The sequence below is a fragment of the Cinclus cinclus genome, chromosome 5, assembly GCF_963662255.1.
Source record: "Cinclus cinclus chromosome 5, bCinCin1.1, whole genome shotgun sequence".
Classification (NCBI taxonomy): Eukaryota; Metazoa; Chordata; class Aves; order Passeriformes; family Cinclidae; genus Cinclus; species Cinclus cinclus.
Window position 1 is genome coordinate 49,634,651 of NC_085050.1, and position 21,338 is coordinate 49,655,988.

Genomic DNA, 21,338 nt, shown 5'->3' on the forward strand with positions numbered 1-21,338 from the left:
TTGAAATTGGCACAGTCGTGTGCCATTCCAACTTGCTTCCAAGAAAAAAATACCATGAACTCTGGCAAGATAATGTGCCCAGATATGAAATCCATCACCTTAAACAATGAGAAGCTGACATAGCATTGTAATTGCACTAGTGTGGGCATTGCGCCCAGCTGCAGATATCTTTAGAGTTCATTGCTTTAGACAGGAATAAAATCCCATTCTGCACATTTGCACGTGGCTGTTGTGGAGTTGGCATGACCTCCTGAAGAAGAAAGCTGGCTAATAAGAAAATAATTGCCTCCTGTAGCAATAATGTTAAGTCACTGATGTCAAAACATGCATAACTGTGTGGGCAGATACAAACTATTGCCCTGGAGCAGGTGATTTTTAGATGTGGCCTTTTAAAGTTCTTACACTGATTGGTAAGTGATCCCTCTTATTAGCACTGGTGAATTTTGAGAAGTAGATCTTGATATTGAAATATCTGAAAAATGTCTTTTAAAAGATTTTAAGTTGAAAAAAGAAAACCTGCACATACTGGTTGTTTTTTGTTTGATTGGCTGGTTTTTGTTAACTTTGAGGGTTTTGTTTCGATTAATTAAATTCCAGTATATATTTCTTAATCCTGTTGTTGTAAGGTTAGACTTGAAACACATTTTAGAGTCTGCTGTGATAGGGTTGAAACTGTACATTTTAATTTCAGAAGTACCCAAAATACTGTGTAAGTATTTTCAGGCTTGAAATGTGAAGTAGTGTATTAATTGTATGAACATTCTAGATAATAGGTGTTGACCTTGCAGTGACAGAAACAGTAATAAATACAGTAATAAATACAGTAATGTAATATTATTCTCATACATTATAATCCTATTAAATAAACTTTCCAGATTCAGCTCATGATTTGTGAATATGAACCACTTAATCTCTTCCCTAATGTAATAGTTTGGATATTAGAGGAAGTAGAGACAATCCACATTGGAAAATATAGAAGGTAGGTTAGATGCTTTTAATGTTCTTGACTAAGATTTTGCAGATCTAAGAACTGATGGTAAATCTCCTATCTCCACTGCAAAGTATAGGAATTGTAAATACTGAGTGATGCACATTCTAATTTGAGCTTTTAGTTTCTATATTTTTCCAATTCATGTGTTGGTGACATGATCCTGAGAGCCAAAATGACAGAAGGAAAATAACAAATTACTGCAGACATTAGGGGTACTGAAAAGTTGCAGAATGTTCACATATGCAGCAGGATTCTAAATTAGATACCGTATTCAGTCTCAATTTCTTTAGGCTTTGAAACTGAGTTTTTGTGTTGACTGAGGAGGTAGTCTGAACTCTTAGGAATTTTTTGTATAGTCCTCAGAGTGCTTTGTTGCCGTGTTAGTGTGAAGATAACAAAGTACCAGTTGTGTGCTTGTCAGATGTTCATTACTTTAATAAAAAAAACCCAACAGGGAGCTACTAATTTCCAACACTACATATTATATCCTTTAATCAAAAATTCCCATTCTTCTGGCGGGTATTAACTGAAGGAAGTTTTCAATATATGGTTTGATAATTGAGAAGGCAAATTGACAGTTGCTTGTGATGTTCTAAAAAATGTGAACATAGGTTAAGATTGCAACTCTCAATCTGAGTTTTTTTGGTAATTTATACATGTGACAGCATCTTGAGTTTGAAAAATTAATTATTTGATTAATTCATTATATATAGGTTTGATGCCTGTGTGCTTTACTGCTGTGGGATGTCTTAATCTCACGCAAAGAAAAAGTATTAAGATAACTCTGGTCAACTGGCTAGCATTTTCATTGTGCAGGTGTGCTGTGAAGACTGTCCAGATGCCCTTAGGTCTCATGGAAAGCAAAGAGGAATCTGGGAGATAGTTCTACACTGAGTAGCAAGGAAAAATGAAGTAGCAGAGAATAACAAGACTGATCCTTAATATGAGTAGGTGCTGGCTACAGGAGGCTGTGAAAACTGTTTGGATTTCAGGAAGAGGGTGGAACAGAAAAATAATTGCACCTTTACTATAATGAAAGAGCACTTTGTTCTCCTGTATACTGCTTTCTATTCTGTTTTGTCTATATAAGGCAAAACTTTTGTAGTGGAGGAATGATATCTTTCATAGTCATGACTGAAGTTTTCAGCTCTCTATGATGTCTGAAAAACATAGTGATCAAGATTTTGCATTGCATGCTGAGCAAGTTACTTGGGTACCGGTGCTAATTCAGTGCATCTTGATTTTCTATGTGATAGATTCACTGTGTGGGAGAACTGCACAACAGCATTGAACAAACAAAAAGTTATTTATGCAGTTTAGAAGACTTTGGAAAGTAATTTCATTAATCCCCTGCTGATCCTGGTCTGAAAAATCTGTATTAGCCAGAGAATACAAATACATGATGATTTCCAAAAGCTCCACATACCTGAAGTTTTGCTAGCGCTAGGGCTCTGTTTTCCATATTCAATCTGTTTCTTCAAGCAGAATTAATAACCTTGTTTTTCCTCAAGTATTTACATAGATTGCATACGCTTGCATACTTTAAGGTAAAAAAAAATTTGGGATGCACACTTCCTGATTATGAAGAAGAAGTAATGACTTAATAGCCTTAACATTGATAGGAAAACTCTTCAGAGGAAGTAAGTTTTTGCTATGCATGGCAGTCTGATAAATGAGGCAGCTACTTATGAATTTGTTGTCTCAGTATTTTTTAATTTTTAGATCAAAGGCATCTATTTTTACCTTATTTTTTCCATGTATTGAGTGGTGAAAGTTACTGTGCTTCAGAACATGAACTCAGTCTTAAAATTTAAGATGGACAGTGTACCAGTGGTGCTGCTAGTAATGGTGCCAACAGCAACTAGGTTTTACTTAAGCATTTTGTTCTTTAGATCTCAAGTGCTTTATAGAGGAAATTGTAATAGCCTGTGTACTAAACACATTTTTGTCATTGTTGGGGTTTGTTTTAGAGAAAAGTTTGCTTACATATTATTGTACCTTAGAAGAAGTAAAACATCTTATTGAAAGCCTGAATAATCAGAATCAGGGTTTGATCATAGGGCACTAGTTGCATTTACTGATTGTTCCATAACTGAAGAAACAATCTCTTTTGTTGGCTATTGTGATAATGAGATCCCAAAAGGCATAAAGCTTCTCTCCCTCCTCCCTTTCCCCACCAAATGTTTGATTTTAATGGGTAACAGCCACATGAATCAGTATCTGGGTGTCATAGTACTCTTCATGATGAATTCGGCAAGAGTTTCAAGACCTTAAGAATGAATAGGTCACCCCTTTTGAACTCCTATTCAGCTTCTAAGTGACCCTGCTGCAGATTTCAGTCTTCTCATCTCTTCTCATCAAAAAGCAACTTTAATGGTACATGTTTGACATCACACCAGTAGCTGAGTGGATTTTCTTTTCCACATGAATTTATACAAATAATACAATCTTTCAAAAGGATAGCTCAATATTTAAAGGTCTGCCTTTATTTAATAAGTGTATGTTGCCTGAATTTTAAATTGTTCATACATTTGTTGCCTTGAATATTTCTCATGACAGTTTCTGAATTTGTCTGTCATGTAATTCAGTTAAGCTTGTTTGGACTAATCATGAAATTTGTGGGTATTTTTTATTGTGTGGACTACAGGCTGCCTCCCCTGGGTCTGCCAAACCTTTCTTCCTTTGCTCTGTGTGTTTGTGCACTCTAGCACTGTCAGCCTTGTGGCTATATTTGGAAGGCCACAACAAACAGGTGGCTTTCTAGTGTCTTTTCAGATGGGTAGGCTTTTGCTGATTGCATTCACTATCACTTTAACAAGGGTAGATATTGTAGTCTTAATTCAGCAGTGGTGTTTGGGCTTTGATATTCAGCAGATGGTCATGACCTTGTAGCAACATCTGAGAAATACTGCCAGACCCCCTAGCATGCTTGCTCATGAGTGGCATCGAGGAATTAGTCTGTCTCTTTATCCAAGAGAAATTATTCCAATTGCTGTCTGGCTTGGCAAGTAGGTTTATATGCAAACTATAGCATATTCCAAACATCATTGCCAAGTTAGTGTTTTGTTCAGGAACATATGAGTTCATGTGACTGCTTTTGGGATCTAAGTAAATGGGGTTTTTTTCAGCCTGAGATGTCTGCACAGAAGTTTTCGCAAGAAGACAACTGGACACTTTTAGCAGGTCTGTGGCCCTTGCTAGGATGTAGCTGGAACTGTAAAGGGGTATGTGGATGACTCACTTCCTGACTCAAATCCTAAAGTTTAAACTTTAAAGAAGATTCTTTGATTGCTACTTAATCTTGACAGGGGTTATAAATATTACTTCCCATTGTATGATGAACATAGTGTTTCCCTGCCTCTAGTAAAATGCAACACTTAGTCATAGCGAAGTGCTAATGTTTAACTTCTTGTAAGTTCTTCTCTCAGGACATTTAGGTACAGCACCATATAAATTTATTAACTCTGGACAGCATTTTAGATGTAATACAGAGCCTAATGCTTTTCAACATCCTCTTCTTTTAAGGCTGTGTTAAGTCATGCTGTCCAGTTTCACTAAGAAAGATGTTTGTAGAAAGTGGTATATTCCTTTTGTGACACATTGCAGATCTGCGCAGGTTAAGACTGTAACTCTTGCTCAAACATCTGCACAAGGAACAGCCTTCCATTATGATAAGCTCCCTGAAGGTTCAGTTGTGATACTGAGAGCCAGATTTTCAATAGTTTTGCACATGTCAGAATTGTTGTAGCTTGACTTGTAGGTAAAAAACCATGATCTCATTGTTTCCAAGCTTGTTATGTGTTATTGTCATTTCACTCCAAATGTTATTGCAGCTAGCTGATGGTGGAAGGCTGCAGTTGTGTCTTGTAGATAGAAGACCAAGAGCAGATTGCCCTTTTTGCAGTGAGAGGTGTTTTCTTTGCAACTGGCTTACACTCGTCCCCACTCATGCATGGATATAGTTTAGAAAAGTATACTGCTATCTATAATTTGATTAACTGGATTGACTTCAGTAACAGCTTTTACTCTGTGCTAGTAGTAGGTATGTGAAAATTTTGTTAATGTCTTTATATTTTACTTTTGCAAATACTGAGTAAATTTTGCACCTAACCTTCCTGCATGAATACCAGGTTATATGTAACTAGTGTGTTATTTATAATCTTATTTACAGAGCAGCATATGTAAACTATTATATGTTAGAGGACAGTTAGTTTTGTAATATATTATGAAGAATATTCATGACATGCTTTTTCTTTGAAACTCTGCCAAATCTCAAGATGCTTCTTTTACATTCAGCACTTGTCCAAGTAAATCCCCACAGCTTCAGGGGAAGATTTGCCACAGTCAAAGCTTGTAAGGCCCTCTGGAATTGCCTATAAAGTAGAAAGCTCTTCTGTGTGTGTATTTGACTCTGAGTGCATATTTGTGTGTCTTGACATCTAAAATGATAGCTCAACTCCATGTGCTTTGCTTGACATGGAATTTTTTTATTTATGCTGCTAGTTCATTTTCTTTGTATGGGTAAAGGATGAGCTATGTAAAGTAATATGAATAGTCATTAGATTTTTAGAGTCTCTTATTATGTCATGGGAAGGATCTTGATAAAAGAAAAGGGCACAGGTTCCACCTGTGAGAAGGCAATAATAGAGTGGATTAATTCTTTAAGTTCAACATGGGGTTGCAGTTGGCTGACAAAGTTACAGCGTTGGATGGTTTCCAAGCTACCGTAGATACAGCTGGTCACAGAGAGCAGCTGAGAGCATCCATTCTCTTGTGCTCCTTTCTGCAAGTTCTCCATATGTGGGATGTGTACTAAGATTTACATTTATATCAGAAAATGTTTGAAACTTAAAAACATTTGAAAAAAATATGATGAAATAAGTCACTACAGTGGTATAAAAGACTTTTATGCATTAATTCTTACTCTGAGCCTGACATAGTACAACTTCCCTTGACTATCCTTAAATTATGAAAGAGACCTGCACAGCAAGAATAATCCAAGTTCCGGTTGTTCTGGCATCTGCTGGAGCCTTCTTTTATTGTCATTATACACTGCACTCACATCTCAACCTGAAGTAATATCTAATGGATGAAAGACAAGCTGCTATATTTCATGAATGTAGGCTCATAAGAGTGTTTAAAGTATGTGAGATTGCCCTTTCTTTGAAGGTTTTTTTTGGTGGAAAGTTTGCTATCGGAAATAATAGAGACCAAGGAGCAGGATGTAGCCCAGGATAATAAAAATACTTAACTGGTGTCTGTCAGGTTGAATAGGCATCTCCTTAGGAACCAAACCCTGTATCACTTCTAAAGTTCACAGGCAACTGTAAGATGTAGACCAAAGTGGTCTAATAATGTTTTTGTTTTTTTTAAATTGTGTACCTCATGTGTTAATTCAGGAAAAATATTTGGAAGCATTTGTCTGCGGTTTGTTGATTTCCCTTTCTATAGGTGAGTGGTGCATCAAGAAAGGGAATTTTTTTTTTAGATTATATGGGAGAGACTGACATTTGTAGTTTAGGAGTAAGGGAATCCTAGCACAATTTAATTTATGAATTTACTTTTGTTTGTAAGCAATAATTATGCTGCTTTGCTGCTGTTATGCAATAGAGAATTATTGAACCTTTTGAAACCACTCATTATTTGTTTGTAATTAGAACTCACTTTTGCAGCTGTCACTAAGCTCCTCGTCAGATGATATATTTATTATGTTAGAAATGAGAGGAGGCACGTGAGTAAGACTTTGAAAGGAATATGCACTGCTCAGGGTAGGGTTTTATGTTTAAATGGGTGATCAGCATGTGTGTGAGACCAAGATGATTGCAGTACCAGTGCCGGACTAGTTATGTGCTGCCTTTAATCCTGTGATATTGTGTTTCATTGTCTCCTAGTACACTACTGTCACAACTGAAATGAAAACCGTCTGAATTCAATGAACACTTTAATCTGTCATCATAATCACGAACTCTTGTCAATCATGGCTTAAAACTTAAGCATGTGGATCAAATCTGCAGTAAGAGGAGACACCTGGACTCCACATTGTAAGTGGAGATAGTCTAGGGTGCTACAAATTGGTTTCATTTGTATTGTACAGTTTTAATGGAATATGGTGTTGATGTTGTTCTTAATCTTACAAAACCTGGAAAGGTTACTCAGTGACTTTTCAGGAGAAAATTTTTAGAATAAAATGAAACTCATATGACAAATTATGTGATGGGAGTTTTACTTTTTCATGCCAATACTTTGGATTTTAGGTTTGCTCTTGAGCTGAGAAGAAAAATAAGAATACATGGAGAAGTTTATTACCTTATAAAAATATGCTGAGTTTTACAAATGCACTGAAACTAAAATAGACTGTAGTCACTCTAAAGGACTTCTGTTAATTAAAATCTGAACTTGTTGAAATTTGTAGCAAAACTACCATTTTATGATGAGCTGTCAGAGTAATCTGAATTGTGATCCTTAAGTAATTACTGCCAGTGAAAATAACGTCACCAGTTGTGATCAGGGTTGCGAGGACCTGACATACTGTTGTTAGCATTGCCTCTTCCCTGTGATTGTGAGGCCGGGTTTTCAGTAACTTATGTTTTTGCCAAAAAGCAGCTACAGTCTGTTGTTTTTTCTTTGCAAGCAGGACCAGATGTTTAAGAATGAAAGCTAAAGGAAACATATTCTGGCTTTACCTCTTCTTTGTAAATTAAGTCTCACATAGCTGTAATTTGGAGTGAAAGACTGAGATTTAACCTTGGCTGATACCAAGTCTATGTGACCTTCTGCTACTGTCATATGTGGTTAAAAGGTGGGAACCCAACTTAAAAAGTTAGAAGCCTTGGAAAAATCATTCTTTTCTTATGCCAAACATAACCCGTGTTTGCACTGAGGTGAGCTATCCCAACTGTTGCAAAGCAAAACTAGCAGCCTGTGTTTCATCTACCAAGAGCACTGAGAGTGTGTCTAATCCTGGTGTGGGTGTTTGAGCAGGACTTTTTTCCAGCTGTTTCACCTAGCTTTCTGCTGTACTGGGCCTGGCAGCTGAGAGCCATATGGCCAGCAAGGAAAAAAAAAAAAAAAGGAGCAAAACAAGCAAACAAAATTACATTGATGAAATGTGAAGGGAAAAGGACATGAGGAATGTGGTGGGAAGTTACAGCAGAAGGAATAAATTTATGTAGGACTTGTGAGAAAATAGAAAAAAAAACTTTTTTAGTCTACTGTGGTGTAGGGATTTCAGCCCTTATGTGGCCCACACATCTAAGCCTATGATCATACTGCTGTAACATGGGAGAGGTGTCCTTTTGTCTTGAGGAGAGAAGAGACACACATTTAGTTGGTTGAGGAAGCTTGGAGGCCATGGGTTTCCTCAGGTTAGATTGAGCCTTCAGAGAAAGGAATGACCAAAGTCTCCCATGCACATGTAAGGCCATGAAAGGCTTAGGTGGAAAGTCACTCAGACATAGGTAGCATTGAAGCCACAGCCAGGATGGATGGCTGCTCCCTGCCACTGCATGGAAAGCTACTTGCTTCACTGGGGTTGAGGGAGGCACTCACTGCCATGGAGAAGTCTCCATTTCACAACTACATGACATGGAATGCTGCAGTCCTCCAGTGTCCTTACCTGTAGCTGGTGTTACTCTGTAAATAGTAGGGAAGGAATGACTCATTCTTGGAGATTATAATTTGACTCTCTACTTGAGACCTATTTCATCCAAACCGCTGCATTTGGGAAGGATAATATGCTTTGCGTCATTGTTGTGTTCTAATTATTTGTCATTTTCCTGATGGCAGAACTTTGACACTGAGCTATGACTTCCTAAAGGTGGACGGAGGATTAGTTTTTAAGGACTTCTAATTTTGAGGATTTTGCTTTTATACAACTGCAGTTGTACTGGGTAGTTACTTTACCATCTGGCTGGCTGCGTCTCCTCAAAAAGTGTCTGAATTTCTTTCTAAAGTTAATTTAAATTCTGTTGAGGCTGAAGAATAATTTAATTCTGATACTTTATTTCTTATTTCATCCACATTATTATCTAAAAAAGTTAAATGAAGCTTAAATAGTTTCTCTCAATATGACATATGCTTTTTGCATCACACAGCCAACTATTGATATGACATGATAATAATACAATGGAATGGCAAGTTGAACTGATAATACTTTCATGCCTTGCTAGTATAGAATAGCTATCCCTACATGTTTCAGCTGTCCCTTAGCAATATTTGTCAGCCAGGTGATAGTAGCTATTTCTGTGTTTGCAAGATGACCATATGTGCTTGGAGTGTTGCATGTTCATTAAAATAGTTTAACAGCCTTACCAATAAAATTTAGTCTGTAAGAACCAGCAAACTGTCCCAGCTCAGGCTACTGGGATCTATTTCAGAATGCTTAGAGAACTTAGATTATAATTATATCTGGACACAAGCACTGGGATCTGCTGTGCATCATTTCATTGATTGTCTTATAAATGTGAATCTTCACATCTGACAGTATTTTAACTATCATCAGTTCCTTGTGTTCTGCCACAGTTCTGTGGTGATGCAGCAACCTGTAAAAAATGCAAAGTTTAAGAACCTGTTATTTCTGCGTTGTTAAGTCTTCCTGAAATTAGCTCATGTAAGCAGTGGTGTTTCTTAACTCAGTCCTTCTACTATTGAAAAAAAAAAAAAAAGGAAAAAGAGGAAATGTCATTCTGATTGAATTTTGGGACTGTAATGCACTGTGAGACTTCTGTGATTCAGGAAAGTTTTGATGTATGTATGATTAGGTCAATGAAGGCACTCCTAAAACTGCAGCTGTTGCCAGGGAAATGGCAAAAGTGTAGGCATACATAGGGATAAAGTATAATGCAAAATATGCTGTAGCTCTGTTGGGTAACCCAGTGGTTCCACTTTTGCTGTTCCTACAGAACATGAAAATGACAATTACATAAAAATGCAAAGAAAAAAATGGGGGGGGCAGCAAGATCTTTAGATGGAACAACTGCTCTCACACCTCTTACCTATGTTAATAAGGTCATGTGTGGTATGTGTAGAAAGCAGATAACCCACCTTGTATTGTGGCTTTTAGAGAAGGTACCTGCACCTGATATTTTATGTAGTGTTTAATGAACTCAGGATTCAGGCTGGGATGGGAACTGGTAGCCAGTAGAGCACTTAAAGGGGAATATCCATTAAGAACTCAAGCATCTATCTCCAGGGAGCAGCAGCAAAAGCAGTCACAAAGTACCCAGGCAGCTTCAACCTAAAGAATTATCTGAGGGATTGGCAGGGAAATTATGACTTCAGACACTCCAGTGCACAAATCTGAATAGAACCAAACAGGTGTAATACATTCATGCCAGAAAACTGTATCTATGAGGAGTGCAGCTGGAGGGAGAGAGAAGTGGAAGTTGTGTGGTATTTAGGGAATGCTCAAACCCCAGGATTACTTTCAACCCTCAATTGTAACTGTTATAGAAGGAAAGCATTTTTGGATTTACAGGTGAGATGGAAAACACCTGGTCACGAGTGGTGTCCCTCACAGCTCTGTCTTGGAACTGGTACCCTTTAATACCTCTGTCAGTGACATAGGAAGATTGAAAGCACCCTCAGCAAGTTTGTAGATGACATGAACTGAGCAGTACAGCTGACACACAGGACAGGATGCCATCCAGGAGGACATGGACAAGCTGTAGAAGTGTGCCCATGGAGAACCACATGAGGTTCAACATGTCCAAGGGCAGAATGCTGTACCTGGGTCAGGGGAATCCCAGACCTGAGTCAAGACCGGGAGATGAATTCATTGGGAGCAGCGCTGTGAAGAAGGACTTGGGGATTCTGGTGGATGACAAACTGGACATGCACTAACAGTTTGCACTCAGAGCTGAGAAAGCCAGCTGTACCCTGGGCTGCATGACGAGAAGAATGGGCAGCAGAGTGAGGGACCTGGAGTACTATGTCCAGCTCTGAGATCCTCAGGGTAAGGATATGGATCTCTTGGGATGAGTCCAGAAGAGGCCACCAAGATGGTCAGACGGCTGGAAACCCTCTCCTGAGAGAAGAGGCTGAGAAAATTGGGATTTTCCAGCCTAGAGAAGAGAGCCCCCCTCCACAGCCTCTGTGGAGGCCCCATTGTAGCCTTTCAGTATCTAAAGGGGGCTTATAGAAAAAACAGGGAGACCAGCTTTTTACAAAGGCAGATAGTGCTAGTACAAAGGGCAATAGTTTTAAAGAAAAAGACAAGAGATTTGGATTAGATGTTAGGAAAAAATGCTTTACTGTGAGGGTGGTGGAACAGATTACCCAGAGGAGCTGCAGATGCTGCTTTTCCTAAAGTGTTCAAAGCCAGATTGGATGGGGCCCTGAGCACCTGATTTAGTGGGTGGCATTCCTGCCCATGGCACGGGGGTTGGAACCAGCTGGTCTTTAAGGTTCCTTTCAAGCTCAGCCTTTCTATGATTCTGTGAAAATACACATACGTACGTGTGTGTGGGCAGGTCTGGCTATTTTGCAGGTGACAGTAATGGAAATCTTCCTCAGTGGCATTTGGTACTAGTGACATTAGGTTATGCTAGATGTCTTAAGTCAGGTGGTTAGCATGTACAGAAATGGTACAAATCTGACTTGGGGCAGCCAGATTGCTTTGCTGTGGGGATCAGACAAGCTAATTTTTTGACATTTCCTCACCCAAGTTGCATAATAGCTTTTGACATATATCCAAGACCTGCAATGCAATGATACGTCATGGTGAGCCAAACAGATGATGAACTGTGTGTGAAACAATGGATGCTATTTATCCAGCCAAGACTTGAAATGAGGTAGACAATTTTATGAGGTAGGAAGTTCAGGCAGGCTGTCACAGAGAGACTGAGGTACAAGGAAGACTGACACATCAGGTGGAGTGGTTATGCAGAGTGTGAGGAAAGGACAGTCCAAGTTTTACACGAGTTAAAAAAGCTGAGAAAAGAGGGGAGAACAGAAAAGGCTGATGAAGTAACCTGGAATAGATCCATGCAGAGTTTATATGAACATGCTCAGCTTTGGAGATAGAAATCTTCCCATTGATGGCAATGCTGTGAGAAGGGGCCACGGATGTGTCTGTTGCATCTCACGTTGCTCAGACAGACATCCACTGGGTGTGTGCTCAGCTCACTGGGATGTTTCAGTGCTGTTTGCTGGAGGCGGTGACCATCCCAGGCAGCTGAGGGCTGGCAGGATGGGGCACTTAGCATTACCTGGAGCCACTACACTGCTCGTGGCGTGTGTATTTCACAAGAGGTGTCAGGCTCAGCAGCTGCCACTGCCCTGCTCCCTACCTGCAGTGCTGGCCAGCACTGTCAGCTGGTGCTCCCACAGCTCTGGGGCACAGGTGCCAGTGTGCTGGGGAGGCTCTCCTCTCCCTGTGAACAGTGAGAAGTTGGCTCTCTTCAGTGCCCTACTCTTTCCTGAGTCAGTTTGACAGGGAGAAATGTGAAGTGGGATAAAATGATGACAGCTGGGTTGTACTCTGGAAGTGGAAAGGAAGGAGCTGGATGCATATACAGTGTGGGATGATGGAGCTTGAAATGCAACCAATAGTTATTTTACCAATGTAAGAGTTGAATTAGAAAGGATGGTTTAGTTGGTATAGTTCAGCTGATTTCTGATTATTTTAGTCCAGATGATTTTGGCAAGGCTGACTGTTTTATGCCAGATGATACTGAAGTAATTCTACTGCCTTCAGCAAAGTTGCTCAGGATATATTCTGAGAATGTAGCTGTGTTAGTTCATTTTTCTGACTTGACAGGCAAAAATCCTGTGTTGCTTCAATGTCCTGTGAGCTTCATGTGGAATGGGACATCCTTCGAAATAGCCAGGAAGATATTATTCTTCTCACGTGCACCTGGAATACTCATTACTTTTAATGAGTCTATGTATGACACAACATATGAGCGATGTGCTGGGCATCAGTTAAAGAGGGAACAGAATTCTGAACTCTTGTGTTATTCTTAGGTTGGTGCATGGTTTGGTGTAGCCCTTAGTTGCAATGACAGTGAATAGCTTTTGGAGTTTATAATAGCCAAAGATGTTTGTTTTGACTTGATAATGCCACTGTAATTCTTTCCAAGACTAGGACAAACAAGACTTTCTAGATCAGCTGATAACCAAATGGCCAAGCACTTGATGTTCCGGGCAGGTGCTGATAGAGGAACTCCATGTCTCATCCACCAAGTGTGGTGGGTTTTTTTCTTTTTTTTTTTTTTTTCTGTCTGCTGTTTCTGAAATGTGGAATCAGTTTGCTGTAAACATATCGATACACTTAGAGAGTACGGGTGGTTTTGTCCATTTTTTGCAGGGTGAGAGGGGGTTTTTTTATTTGTGGTGGGTTTTTTTTGTTTGACAGACTCTTATGGTAGATAAGAGCTAATTTTTGAGTGGCTGATATTTTGTGCTTGAGAAGATAAATTTAGATAAATAGTTGACTCTTAGTTTCAATTAGCTTTTAGTTTTTTCCAAAATTCTCTTCATAAGTATGGACTAGCAGTGGCATTATTTTTTTTAATTGAATGGAAAAAATATTTCTAAATTTTCTGTTGATAATAATTAGATTAATAAATGGTTTTGGAAGAATAAAATAATTTAAAATATTTTGAAACTAAATTAAGTTAGAAGTGAGAACCAGGTGATCTGGCATTTCACTCTTACTCCCTACAGGTAGGTAAATGTAGTGATCCTGGAAAAACAATGTTTTGCCAAAGTGGGCTACTATAAACAAGCTTTTGCTTATTGCTCAGTATCTTTAGTGTTTACTAACCCAACTCACTCCAATGAGATTGAAACTCCTATTTTTCTTCCTAATATTTATATTTTTAAATGAAAACATATTTTAAAACAAAATACCCTTAAAGTACTCTGGATAAATTCAGTTCAGCATAGGTATTTCTGATACTCTTGAAGAGTCTTATTTTTTTTTTCCACCAGGCAGGAAAGTTTAGTGTAGTTGTGTCATGCTGAGTGTTTTGTGCAAGCTGGAATAATCTGTAGGCTTGATGTAAGCTGACATTGTCCACAATACAGTTCTATTCATTTCTCTTTCTGCTGTCATGAGTCTCCACCAAGTCCTCCAATTAGTGCAAAGTTATAAAATTATAGACAGATGGAAAATTAATATTTATAGAAAAATACTCAGAGTTTTGATAGCTTGAAACTCTTGCAGCTACAGATGATATGTTACCAGCTGAGATTTAGAGAAAGCAGCTTGTTCAGGAAAACATGAAAGCTTGTGTACTTTCTGAAGCAGTAGGTCAACTAGCGATGGCCATAAATTTCAGAGTTAGTTTTCTGTGAATTGAAACCATCTGTGGTAAACTGTTTAAAATGAATTAGTTTGTATTGGTAAAAAGTAAGTAAATAGATAAAGAAACTATTTCCTCAAATGATCACAAAAATCTAGTAGAAGTTTGCAAGATCCATCTCTCATCTCACAATTAATTAGTGTTGCAAATACCTCCACCTTGACAGTCTTGATTGGTGCACAAATCAAAGAAGTTTTAATGAGAGAGAGAAGAGATACATGCCACTCAATGGCCCTCAAATACTGCTGGTCTGATGGTCAGGGGCAGTGGTATGGTTTCATTAATGCTGGTCTAAGCCCAGAGTAATTTTCCTAACCTCAGCGGTGTGGTTACTTTGGAAACATAATAATAACAGTTATTTTTCTGATGAGTCACACATTTAAATCTAATAATCTTAGAATAACATCTTAGAAGGGATCAGCATTTGATGTCAGAGGAAAGAGGTGAACTGGAGCCTGTTTTTTGCTGTCCCTGTATACAGTTAAACTAGCAACACAGCGCTCTATGGAAGTCTGGTTTTCTGGACAAGTTTCATTCCTTCCTAAAATTCATAGCTTGAAGTGACATTCAGGATTTTCTCTTAGTGACTTTAATGTGTTTTGCTGTTGTGTAGCCAAAACTTTTAGTTTTGAAGTGCTATTCCTTTCTCAAAAGCAAACCTGGTAGTACATTTATTTGTGTGTGTGCACACCTATCACATTTAAAGTTTAATAAAATGAAATATCACCACCCTGTTTAGGAGAATATTACTGCTATATGCACAATGACATGTCATTACCTGGAGAAGAACATTCTGAGTTTCTCCTCCATATCCTTGTTCATGTTGAGCCCAAATTGCTCTACATCTGTTGTGAGCTTGGGTACAGCCCAGGAAATCTCCACAGAGGGCCTCTGCAGGGCTATGTGTATGCAGGGGGACTCTAAGAAGTTTCAGTGTTGGTTGTGGGAGGTGAGGGAGAAAAAGGAGGTGCATATAGAAACTTACTGTGTCTATGACATGCTGTTTCCTGTGTAAGAGGTAGATACCGCTTGCAGGAGGAAATTGCTAGATTCTCCCATACTTAAATGACACTTCTGCTATTTTTCATGATGCCAAAGTATTCTTGCTGTTGATTCTAACTATCTCATGCCATTCTTGCTTTGTATAATAATATTGTCTTCTGTTGCATCATAATACATAATAATGTAGTTATTAGAACAGGCAAGAAGGATTTTAGTCAAATTTATGATGCCGATAGGAGTAAACCTCTCTACATTCAAGACAAGCTGGTTTTCCATTTTCTTTCTCCTTCTCCTCCTTCTCCTCCCTTCCTTTTCCCTTCTTCCTTTCTCTTTAAATCAATAGTATTTTATTCACCTAGAGAACTAATGCTGTTTCATATGTATCTTGAAATTGTTTCACTAATGCTACTTTTCAGCATCTTAGTCTTTTAAGCCAGATTGCTGCAAAATATATAATGCAAAGCTATTTAAAAGCTATGGCATGATGCTTCAGATGATTTGTAAAGTTTAAAGTAGCAGACCATTTGCACAAAACCACCTGTGCATCTCATATCTATTACAAACGGTGAGCTACAGCCACAGCAGAGGTACTTGTGCTCCTGCACGCGTCGCTGCTTCTGGGCATTCCACCCGTGCACTCTCCTCTCCTCAGAAGCTTTGAGAGCCCCACCTGTGGTTCTTTTTTCAGAGCAGCCAAGTTCCAGTACTTGTGTCACCCCCCACAGCTGCTGCTTCTCCTCCAAGCTGTACATGGAGAAGTGCAAGTGTGCTTTCCTGGCATTTTCAGGAGCAGTGTATCAAGGTCGCCAAGAAGAAGGAGGGAAAGTGTCTGCAGTCTGACATCTGAGATCTGCAGTTTTTGGAAAAGGATACTGAAAGCAGAAATGAGGGACAGAAAGGATTTTTTCCTTTTTTTTTTTTTTTTTTCAGAAGTGACAGCAGATGCTGGTTGTATTATGTAAGTATTTCTAGAGAAATGACAATGAGAAGTAAAGATTTCTCAGCAAAAAGCATACAGTGACTAAAACCATTGTGTTGGCTGACAAATAAACAAATATAAACTGAAGGCAAAGCACTGTACACTGGGTCTGGCGACATGTACATTGCTGTTAAATGTTTCAGGGATGTCAAGCCAGGTGATGATTTCTTCATCTCTTGCATGTTCTCAGATAGAGGCTGAAAGAAAATTCCAGAGGATTCATTCTTGTAAATAAATGCTAATCTTTTGGCTTAATACAGGAATAATTAAATAAAATCTAATGTCCCACAATATATTTGGCTTAGGATGATTGAAGGAACAGTGAAGCAATTCTGAGGAATACAAAGATGTTTTTGAGAGAAGAAAAGGAACAATTTCTTCTGTGAGGTTCATGGTGGAAAGCACAAGAATTGATGGGCTTCAGTGCAGTGAATTGGACATAGAGAAAAATGTTCCACTTGTCAGAACAGTGAAATATTTGGGAGAAAAAAAACCTGTGGAAGTTGCAATAAAAATTTAACTTTTAACTTGAAAAAGTTAAAAGTTAACCTTTTCCTTGAAAAAGAGGGATGAACTGGATGACCTTTAAAACTTTTCCTAGCCTTTTTTCAGGGAACCTGTAGTGGGTACCATAGCTGTCAAATTTATCACAAACTTCCTAAATCTTATTTGGGTTATCTTTTACCCCTGCTCAGCCAAAGTCTCTCAATTTCCTGTAGTACATCAGTCTAATGCCCTTACAAATCCAAACAAATTATATTCTACGTGTACTTTCAAGGGGAAAAGTTACAGTCCACCATCTTCTTTTTAGGTCCTCCAGGGAAAAGAGGTAAGCGGGGAAGAAGAGGAGAGACTGGTAAGTCTTCAGTTTCATCAGATCTGTTGTCATTTGATATCTGTTTTTGTGAGGATGCATACCCAGCATGCCGTGATTTTTAGTTGGATTGCATGTGTCCTCTGAAAAATAAATCTGAAACTTCTCTGGTAAAATGTTGTGACCCTTGGCATGTATCTGGTGGCCTTGCAGATATTTCTCTAGTCTTGGGCATCCATAATTTGTAGGCACGCTTCATGATGCTCGATGGTGCCTTTGGTAACACACATGTAACTGTCAAACCCTTCAGGGGTGCTCTCACACGTGCACAAGTTAGAACAACTACATGCAGGTCAGTAGTTGTAGGAATACTGTGTCGGTGTTAAATCAGGCACCTTTGGCTGGAGGAGAACAATTTTATAAGGAAATAAAGAAGGAAATGAAATTCCTTATATCATGAATGTTGATAATCAGGGACATGATGTGATAAGTAGACTACTGTGCATGAGAGAAGTTGTTTTATAAAAACGAGCAGTTAAATTCTAACAGAAATAAGAAAAACATTTGTTACCCTGTTACTAGGGAGGTTGCTGTTGATAGAAACCTGCTGGTGGTATGTAGCCTGCAATTTCATTTGAGGCAAAGTTGGGAGATGCTGAGCACCTCTTGCTATTGACACTCACAGGAATTGAATCAATTACCTTGCAGGATTGAGTTTTTCATCAAGATGAACTTTCTGGAGGCAATGCAGTAGAAAATGAGCCTTTCTATTCTCCTTGGTTGTCATGTCTAATCTGCCAGCTAAGAAAGTCTTCCAATCAACTTGATCTCTGTAAATCTCCTGAAGCCTTTCTTATCTATGTAAATGATAATTTTTATCTGTCTTTTTAAAACTATTTCCATATTTTTCTGAATCACAAAACTGAAACCAAGCCCTGCCAAAAGTTGATGAAAGTCACCTTTGTGTTTCCATTCAGTGTTGTCTTGGTATTTACTTCAGAGAAAGAGGCTATGATACAGAGGGAAATTCTGTGGTTGAAGATTGAATTACAAATGATCCTGGAAATTACTTTGTGGGATGCTCATTGATTCATTTTACATCTCAAATAAACACATGGTAAACTATTAATAAAGGAAATGGATCTCTCATTTAAAAACAGACCTGCACCTTAAAATGCTGTTTAAGAATGTTTTCCAGAATAAAGAAATAACCTTAGTGGCTGGACAATAAAAGTTGCATTGTTAAAACCAAAAGGCTGTTGATATTAAAAGCAATCTCAAAGTACAGCTGCTGCTGTTTTATGCAGCTTTTGCACTTCACTTTATTCAGTAAAGAGAGAGAGGCATAAAAGCTTAATGAAATGCCATTGATTTGGGAGCTGCAGCTGCTCAACTTAATAAGACTGAAATAGTAGATTTGATTTTTGGCCCTTTGATAATGTTTCCAAGAACTGCTACACAAAAGTCTTTGAGGTCTAAATAATTGAAAAAATGTGCAAATATCACTTCACGAAGTGTGACATTTTAATGGGGAGCATTCTATATGTGCGCCTTGAGAGAGGAAGGTGATGAAAAGAAAGTTCAGCACTGTCTGGTGGCCACTGAAACCTTCCCTCACAGGCTAAGCTGAAGTCTGCAAGATGCTGGTACACATATTCTTGACAAGATGCCCAGGTTAAATGCCAAGGATATTTTGTGCGATTCTGCAGCCAAACTCTGATCAAATGCTCACTGTGTGGTGATCTGAAACTGGTGATGTGGTTACCTATGCTTTATGTGGAGCCTGACAAAATGAATTGTAGTCCATGGCTGGTATTTTTGGACTGGCATGAAATTGCATGGAAATGAATGGAGAAGTAATTTTCATAAGATTGCATGACTGTAATTGAAGATTTGTTAAGGTAAGTGCATGCATTTAAGCAGTAGTCATATTTACAAGTTTCAGAGCACTGCCAAAGCTCAAGATTACTTAAGTGGGAAAATGCGTGCCCTGTATTACCAGTGCTGCCTACTGACAATTCCAAGGCTTTGTGCTTGACTGTGTGTGTCTTTCTTCAGTAACTTCATAAGCTTACGTGCTCTTTTTTCTCTTTTTTTACCCTTTTCTTCCCCTACCCCACAGGACCTCCTGTAAGTACAGTGATACATTGTTGGTTCTTCCAGAATCAGGGAGAAACCTGTTAGATCCTTTTAAGTTATCAGCGTGATAAAATGATCATGTATACCCAAGAGGGAATTTTGATATTTATATATGCACAGTATCTTGGAGCTGAATAATTTAATCAGAAAGTTCATTAAGAAAAAAAGTCTCTAAACCAATAAAGCTTTATGTTCAGCGCTCCAGATTACCATTTGGATTCACAACTCCATGTAAGTATGTTATGTTCATTTTGCCTGTGACTTCATAACAGATGTTTTTTACTGAAGTATAAAAATATGTGAGTATCGTATCTTAAGAGCGGACCTGGCCTCTTTTGCTGGGTAGTAACTTCTGCCTTTATCACAGAGAAGTGGGGTACAAGCTCCCTGTTCTTTGGAGGCACACAGGCTGTCCGGCTCATTTCACTTTAATTGCCACTGAAGCGAATAAGTCCTTGTGTAAAATTATTATTAAATAGTCCTATTCAGTCTGGTAAGTGTAGTGGGTTTAGCACTGGCCAAATTGCCAGTAAGTCAATTGAATCTTGTGCTAATTCTTTTTGTGAGAAAACATTTTCTCTCTTCTGTGTTTTTGAGGTTGTTTTGGTTTTTGCTTGGGTTTTTTTGGTATGTCTTTTGTTTGCTTTTTTGTATAGTCCCAGAGTAGGTCAAAAGTCTGACTTAAAGGACAGGACTAAGCACATATGTCTCAAACTTTTGTATCTGTCAAGCCACCCACGTGCATCATGTGGTGCAGGAGTGTGACTGTTAGAAAAGTATTTCTTTTGCAGCTTGAAGACTTCTGTGTTTTTTTCTTTAGTAGATGCAGTATTTCTACAATATTTTCAAGACCCTATCATCTGTGTATTCTATGCTACACGCATGTTTTAGAATGTGTAATTAATATGTTGAATTCCTGCTGTGACCTAAAGATTTTGTAAATGTAAAAGATTTTGAAAATGTAAATTGCATATATTGTGATGATATTACTTATCCTTGTAAGACTTTGACCATGTGCTCAGCAATTCATAGTGAAAAATTCATTTAACAAGCCACCAGTGAAAAGCCAAGCTTAATGCATAAAGGTGCTGTTTATTTGAAAGAAACTGTTTCCTCCAATTTATTTTGCAGTCCTCCTATGAAACACAAAAAACAAACATAAATCATGACACAAGCTATTTTCCTGTACCAGGGCAATGTGGCAAGAGTTCACTATATGCCTCATTAAGAATGTCTCTGACTTCAGATCCCTACTGTTTCAGTATAGGTACATTAAAAAAGCCCAAAGAAAAAAATAACCCCCACCCCTGCCCAAAAAAACCCAAAAAACCCAAAAGTCGTAATCTTGTCAATATTAGCACAATCTGGAAATAGATTCCAAAGCTGAATAATTTTACGAAGTATCCAACTTTAAATTCCAAGTTTCATACTTGAAACTTACAGGACTTCTTCTTGCTGACAGGCAGCAATGGTTTTGGCTGTTACAAGGCATAAAAATGTGTGGTTTCTCTTCCTAATTAATTTCTGTTTTTACATAGACACTGGCTTGGGGCAACTTTTCTGAACTTAAGTTTTGTTTTCACCTGGGAGACTGTGGTAATAGTTTTAATTTAAAATATCAAATATTTGTATATCCAACATGAAACTGGATAGAATTAGATGTATGTTGTAATTTCAAAGGCTGCCACAGTCCTCCATTTATTTTACTTGTGCATGACTACTGAGTGGCACATGTAATATCAGTCAGAGGCTGGGGATTTTGAAGTTTTTAATGATATTTTACAGAAATCCCAGATTTCTTCTTTGCTACCTGTGTTCTAGTGGAATCTAATACTTTACTGCCTAAGCACTAACCCCTTTTCTTTTTTTAATTAACTACATATTGCCCATCAGTTTACATGGATAAGTCTCTTCATAAAAAACAGAATTTCACTGGGCATCAGAGGCAGCCAGTAGCTTTTTAATCAGAGGGTTTATATAAGCTGAAACACATAATTTCCACTGCCGAAGCAGTGTTTCTTCACTTGGTAGTACCTATCTCATATTTCGTGGTTTGAAATATCATCACATGCAAAAAAATCCAGCAATACACAAATTATAATTTCC

General features: G+C 38.2%; 1 protein-coding gene across 1 annotated transcript in view; it reads left to right on the forward strand.

Annotated features, from left to right (window-relative positions):
* Positions 1 to 21,338, forward strand: part of COL25A1 (collagen type XXV alpha 1 chain) — a 295,085-nt gene that overhangs the window by 134,451 nt on the left and 139,296 nt on the right. Inside the window, exons 3-4 of the mRNA XM_062493773.1 lie at positions 17,091 to 17,135; positions 19,216 to 19,223. Coding sequence (XP_062349757.1) covers positions 17,091 to 17,135; positions 19,216 to 19,223 — 53 coding nt within the window. The remainder of the gene's footprint in view (positions 1 to 17,090; positions 17,136 to 19,215; positions 19,224 to 21,338) is intronic.